This window comes from Onychostoma macrolepis, chromosome 19 (assembly GCF_012432095.1).
Source record: "Onychostoma macrolepis isolate SWU-2019 chromosome 19, ASM1243209v1, whole genome shotgun sequence".
NCBI lineage: Eukaryota > Metazoa > Chordata > Actinopteri > Cypriniformes > Cyprinidae > Onychostoma > Onychostoma macrolepis.
This window is the reverse complement of record NC_081173.1, coordinates 6,537,645-6,544,825: the sequence shown is the minus strand read 5'-3', so window position 1 is coordinate 6,544,825 and position 7,181 is coordinate 6,537,645. Positions and strand designations below refer to the sequence as shown.

The window sequence follows — 7,181 nt, the reverse complement described above, 5'->3', positions numbered from 1 at the left end:
AAGAGAAAATTCCAAAATATTGATTTACCAATTCCAATTTGGTGTAAAATCTCTGATAGTGTAATTCAGCCCATAGCGCTGTATGGAAGTGAGGTATGGGGTCCACTCAGTGATCAGAGCTACACTAGATGGGACAGACATCCAACAGAAGCCCTACACACAGAATTCTGCACAATGATTCTAAAATTACAAAGGAGAACACCCAATAATGCATGTAGGCCGAGTCCCATCGATTATAAATGTACAAAAAAGATCCCTCAAATTCTGGATGCATCTAAAATCAAGTCCCACAGAATCGCTACATTTTGAAGCACTACAAACCGAAGAACTGAACCCCGAAAAAAGTCCCCTAAGTCAGCTGGTTCTGAGACTTACTAACCTGACTAACTCTACTAACACTAACCAGTCTCAGACCAGCACTGCTTCTCGCCCAAACATCAAAATAACAAACAATCTAAAAATATATATCTGGAACATTGTATATATAAAAAAATTAAAAATTAAAAATTAAAAAAATAAATATATATATATACATATTATAATCTTATATTTAAATCAAACAAGGACAGTAATGTAACTTCATAGAAACTGGTTAAAGAACCATTCTATTTGAGGCTTATGAATTTGAATTGATGAGCATGGTTTGCAGTCAGGAAGAGCTTTATATACACAGTATTACATTCAAGAATATGATCCTCTAAATGCATTTGCTTTATGATCTTCCTTTTGGTTCACAATAGTAACAATGCATTTAGTAAATTATGTTAACCCTATATTAAATAGACAGAGCATATGAAGTCTTTGTATCATCAGTGCAAGAAAAACTGAACCACCGTGCAATTAATATTATTGCTTGCTTGTATTAAAATTCCAGGAACACTGCATTTGCGGTGCACTTCTAAGTATTGTTGTGATAGCTATATTAAGTTTCTGTGGCTTTTAAGTATTATTCTGAGCTTCAGCATTTCACACATCAGTTGAGCTGAAGTGAAGTGCATTTAGCACTTCTCTCTGTCATGCACACCACTTTGGGACTTATCATAAGAGAATCAAACTTACTGTAGCAATAACCACACTTGTCCTATTAGTTGCTATATCAAAATATTTGAGCCTCACAAGAGCATCATTATCATGAAGGCAAAACTAGTGCTGTTACAATGGATTTGTTTTTTGATTCATAATGCAAGCATAGTTATGCTGGTATGTGCTTTATATTGTATATGCTTATATCCTTGTATCTATCAATCAAGATCTTACTCCAAGTGCACATTTTAAAACCACATTTAAAATAAATTTATTTGTTTGTTTGTTTTGTTTTAGTTGGGTTAGATTAGGTTAGGTTAGTGATTAAAGATGTAGCAGCGTCGTCCGTCCCTCCAAAACACATATTTACGTCCTCTCGCGACGTCACAGTAATTCACAATTGTGATTGGCTGCTGCAGAAAGGCGGGTCTAATCTACAGCGCCTAGGAAGAAGAAGACGGCCATCATCGTGAGGTCGCAGGCCTTTGTGGTGAGTTTTATTGGTGATTTTGAAGAGAGAAATCGCAGCATATTATTTTCTAGAAAGGCAGCCAGCATTTTTATTGAATAGCATGGGCTTATACTGGGTTCAGATGACCAGCTTGTTATTTATCGCCTCAGGTATCGGCTGTTTTAATAGCCTGCTATGTAGTTACCTAAAGACGACATACAGTCCCAAACACACCACATACATGAGCTGACAGCGAGACATATCGATACGGGCGATCGCCGATAGTCGGCTGCTTGGAAAACTGCAAATACAGAAAAGTTTACGATAAATGGTCTTTTTACCATCATATGGACTGTCAGCAAATAATTGCCACGAAATTATAAGTAAGACAACTCAGGAAAACGTGTTAGGTTTAGAGGAGTCTGTCAAAACCTAAGATGAATAAACTAATTACTCTTAAGTGATACACATCTTGAAGTGTTTGTGTTATTGAAGTTCTTTATTATTATTATTATTGGTGTGTTTTTTTTTTTTTATTATTCTTTTACATTCTTTTACGTTATTACATTATTATATATTAGATTATTATACAGTATTTCTATAATTTTAAGTCTTTTTTTATTTATTTTTTTACAATTTACATTTCAGTGCATCTTATTGACATTTTATTTGATCTAAACTAATTTAATTAGATCATTAAAAATGCTGGGATAAATTTGTGTGATTTAAAAAAAAAAATTTTAAAAGTATGCTGGGGTGATCAAAGTTAGCCAGCCCTGTAGTGCACATGTGGTGTTGTTTTTTACAAATTTGTTTAAAATTTTGTTTTTGTTTTTCCCTAGATGCCAAGACATTGTTCTGCTGTAGGTTGCAAGTCACGTGACACAAAAGACATTAGGAAATCTGGGATCACTTTTCACAGGTGCTGCACATAGATATTTCCAAATCAGTAGTCAAATTTACCAACATTTTATGTGCTTTTAGCATTTTATTATATGCTTCCTGCTGTTCCTGTCCCTATCAGAACAGACCTTTGATCAACCAGTTGAGAACCACTGCTATACAACATGTTCAGATTTCCAGATTTGTTTATGTGGTTTCATTTTGACTAAGCATTAAGCAGCTCATTTTCATTGTAACAACTGCTGTAAAAAGTTTATGCAATGACTCAGCATTCAATGCATAGTCTGGTAGTTTGTATACTACCATGCCCTCTGGATCAAAATGTAGCAATTTGGTCCGCTCAGGACAAATTATAATGATTGCTATCTGCCTCCTAGTGACCAATTCACTGAACTACATGTTTACAATCATTTGCATCTCAACTCATTGTGAGTTTTCTTGTTTTATGTAATGAAAAGCAGTATAAAAGAATATAATGTGTCTCAACAGTAGTTCCTCAGGGGGTAATTAAATGATCTTAACTTGTTGTTTATTATGTTTTCCAGATTGCCAAAGAAGGGAAACCCACGACGCACAACGTGGATTATCAACTCTCGTCGCAAAGGCCCTGAGGGAAAAGGACAGTGGGACCCCCAGAGTGGATTCATCTATTTCTGCTCTAAACACTTCAACCCCGATAGCTTTGAACTCTCTGGTGTCAGGTCTGCAAATAATTACTCTCTTTACATTTCCTTCAGAGTCACTGAGGCAATGACCAAAACAAGTTTAAGGTTAATTTTGTTGTTGAAATACAATATATTATGTATGTATGTACAAATAAATAAATAATTTAGATTTTCTCCTTTTTTAGTGGCTATCGCAGACTGAAGGATGATGCCATTCCCACTGTATTTGAAATTCAGCCTCATGAAAGAGGAAATGCTGGGAAATGTGCAACAAAACGGAGAGGCAGACCTCGAAATGTGGACAAACATATCAGGTATTTTACATAAAGCTGAAAAAAGAAAAAAGAAGTGTGCTTAATTGTATTCAGTGTGCACTTGTAGTGTACTTCAAACTGAAACATGACTTTGCCTTGTCCAAATACCCACAACTTATTTGACGTATATCCTGTGTTTGGCCCAAGTGTTCAAGTGAGGATGAAGACCACAAGTGTGTGTCAAACATTTCATTACTTGATGGGACACACTATAGTGTTGTAAAAATGCAAGTGTTTACACAGCTTTATTTGAATTTGAATTTTAAATACTTTGCATTTTAAAATCAACTTCTAAATGTCTGTTCAGTAGTCCCTATAACATGACATTATTTTAATTTGTGGTGCTTCTAATTAAATGATAAAAAGCAGTTGCAAATGTACAAAATAAATATTACCACTATGCACTATCTATGCACCAATAAAACGTAAAAACACTGTTTTTCTGCCAAATTATTTGTAATATCTAATTATTATTAATATTTAACTTACATTGGAAAGGTTTCCGTGACCTCTCGCAAGATCTCAGCAAAAAGTCTCACAATTTATTTCCAGAACATGATGCATGATGGGATACACTTAACCTCTACACTTAGTGTGCATTAAGGGTACTGCGCTTTGCCGTTTTTAAGACCTGTGACAGTCTTGCGCACTTACTTCCTGTCGCGCACGCGCTCTCAAGTGGCCAAGCCCGTAAGTGTGGGTATTTGGACAAGGCATTTGTTTCTTAACATACTTAAGTGCACTTTACAATAATGTCAAGTAAATGTTTTACTTTAAAGTACATTTTATATCATTATGTTTTAATAATCTTGTGTTGTGCTTTAAAAAAGTATACTTACTTTGGTGAGTCAACTAACATACTAAAGCACAAGTACTTTATTTGAACTATAATGTGTTACTTGATATTACATTTAAAGTTAGTATATTTTAAATGTACTAAATTGTCAACTTTACAATTAAAAATGTGTAATTACGGATATAAAAACATTTTAATAGAAATGGCATTCAAATATTTTAGTTTATCATTGTCAGTGTATTCGGCAGTCCACTTTAACCATATTTCAAAGACATAGTAATTGAAATTACATTTAAATATGTGACCCAGGACCACAAAACCAGTCATAAGTTTTTTTTGTTTTTTTTTATTGAAGCTGAATAAATAAGCTTAGGATAGGACAATATTTGGTCGAGATACAACTATTTGAATCTGAGGGTGCAAAAAAATCTAAATATTGAGAAAATCGCCTTTAAAGATGTCCAAATGAAGTCCTTGGCAATGCATATTACTAATCAAAAATTAAGTTTTGATATATATATACGGTAGCCATAAAAGAAAAATCGATAATTTTGACCCATGCAATGTATTGCTGGCTATTGCTACAAATATACCCGTGTTACTTATGACTGGTTTTGTGGTCCAGAGTTGCATATGTACTTAAGTCTTACTTAAATGGGTCAATAAAGCACTCTTGATGTCAGCTAATTGCAGTTAAACTATAATAATTAATAAGCCATTAGGTGTACTGTTAGATTCTGTTTGCAGGTATATTCTATTTAGTAGACTCTTTTTATAATGTGTACATTTTCACAAACATTTGTGTTTTTTTTAGTGTATGTAGGTTTTTAACCTGTTTAAAAAAATACTAAATGTGCATATTTTACACCAAATCTCTTCAGTGTCAAGAACTCCTCCAATAATGAGGACTCAGAAAGCCAGGAGATCTTCAACAATGAGAGTGTATTGCAAAAAGTAGCAGAAAATGAGTGTGAAAAAGGCGAAGGGGAAGACAAGCGTGCTCAGACTCCTCCTCAGCCTTCATCCGAGGCTCCCCAAACCTCTGAAGAGACGGCACTAGATGACCAGCCGCCTTCTCCTCCTCGTCCACCTTCTCCATCCTGCTACATGAGACGTCTCCCGCCTCCTCCTGGATTTTACTTGCCCAAAGAGCACAACTACGCTCAGCTGTGCCCTCTAGTGTGGCGCAAGCGCTACGACAAAGCCATTGACAGCTTGGAAAAAGCACTGCGTCTTCTGAGTGCCGCTCGACGGCGGGAGAACCGCCTACGCCACGCGTTACTGCGCCTCAGAGAGAACCGACTCCGAAGCACGCTGTTTCGCACACGAGACGGAGCCAAAGGAAAGGAGGCCCGAGCAGGCAAGTTTTCAAGCTGGGCTGCTCAAAAGGGACAGGGGGCGAAGGTGGAGAGAGGTTGCAATCTTGAGGGATTGGAGGAGAGCGCGAGTGATGAAATAGACCTTCTGGCTGAGGGCTGGAACGGACAGGCACAGACGAAAGGAAAAGTCGCTGGGGAAGAAGAAGAAGGGTGCTGCTTTTACTGCGGAAGAGACAATGAAGGAAACAAAGTAAGTGTATACAAAGAAGCAACTGTAGGACCCGATGAGATTCAAGGATCCCATACAAGACATAAGCCCAAGAGAATCCAAGCAATCAAAAAGAAAGCCAAAGTGCTCAAAGAACAAAAGTCAGAGACCTCAAAGACTGATGTAGCGCCTGTGGAGCAACAAAGCTACTATTTATATTACTGTGAGAGCGCAGAGAACGAGGACACGATGCAGGTGGTCACCATGGAATTGCAACCGCACCAGCTGAGCACCGAGGAGGAGACATCTCTCGAGCTTCACAGCGATGCAGAAGAAATCCAGCAACTCGCTCTGCTGCATCCTCAGACTGACATGCACACTGCGCCTGGGCCTGTTCAGTACTCCACAACTCTACAGGAAACTTCTGCACCATTCCAGCTGCAGCAAATCCAAGTGCTTCAGCCGCAACAAGGACTTCTTCTCCCTGACCTCAACGCTAAGGAAAAGAGCGAAATGGAGCAAGGACAGCAGTTCTTCTGGGTGCAGGAAGGGACTGATGATCACGTCCTTCTGATGCCGGTTTCTGCCGAAGTGGGGGAAAGCAACAGGGTCAATATTGAGACTGTGATTGAGGCTGTGCAGCCTCAGGTGATATTGGAGAGGTATCAGTCAAAGGACTCTGAAGAAAGGGACGGACTGGCTGTCAAGTGTGATGCTACAGCGTGGGAAAACGGTCAGCTCACACATCAGTCGGACCTGAGGCCCACGGCAGATGTCAGAGAGAGACTGAAGGAACATCTGGAGGGGTTTCAGCTTGAGCTTAGCAGCGAGTTTATTGACTGAACCGATCGACATGACACGTTTTAATATTTTTTATTCTCCGGTTTCAGAACATGCACAGACTGTATCATTTGAGATATTTCAAAGACATCAGCATAATTTTCATATGAAGGCCGATTATTGATAAAATTGAATATGCTTGTATTTCAATTGGAAAGCCATAATACAATAAAACTCTTCAGTCAGTAAAATGTGCATGTTGTATATGCAGTGTTTAGTAAATTGGATTCACTAATACAGATAAATGCATCATTTGACATCGTAGTTAGACTGTTCAGAAATGCCAAAATTACACAGTAAATCATTTGCATTCAAGTTTGAAACTTGCTCCGTTATTCTTCCCTGTCTGCACACCCACAAACATGGCTTACTGTAGTGGGTTTTGAAGCACTTGTTTGTTCCCTCAACCATGATGATCAAGTTTTCCTGTCATAAAGAACAAACGAATATTAACTGCCTGCATTCCTTGTTGTTTTAGGATGGGCTCCAAAGATTTTAATCATTATAATTTTTAATCTTACTAGAAGAAAAACAATAACACATTACATAAGTTCTTAAATAAAAACTTGACTATTATTTCACAGATAATAGAACTAGTTAAAGTATGGACATTGATTTAAATACGTCCCAGGCCAGAGATTAATGGGCTTGTCCCAGCTACC

At 37.5% G+C, this 7,181-nt stretch overlaps 1 protein-coding gene across 1 annotated transcript; it reads left to right on the top strand.

The window, feature by feature from the left end:
• Positions 1–1,395: 1,395 nt before the first annotated feature.
• On the top strand, positions 1,396–6,972 carry thap7 (THAP domain containing 7). The gene is made up of 5 exons (XM_058753636.1): positions 1,396–1,513; positions 2,317–2,396; positions 2,923–3,078; positions 3,228–3,356; positions 5,034–6,972. The coding sequence occupies exons 2-5, from the start codon at positions 2,317–2,319 to the stop codon at positions 6,520–6,522; spliced, it is 1,854 nt and encodes a 617-aa protein (XP_058609619.1). The 5' UTR covers positions 1,396–1,513; the 3' UTR covers positions 6,523–6,972.
• Positions 6,973–7,181: the final 209 nt, after the last annotated feature.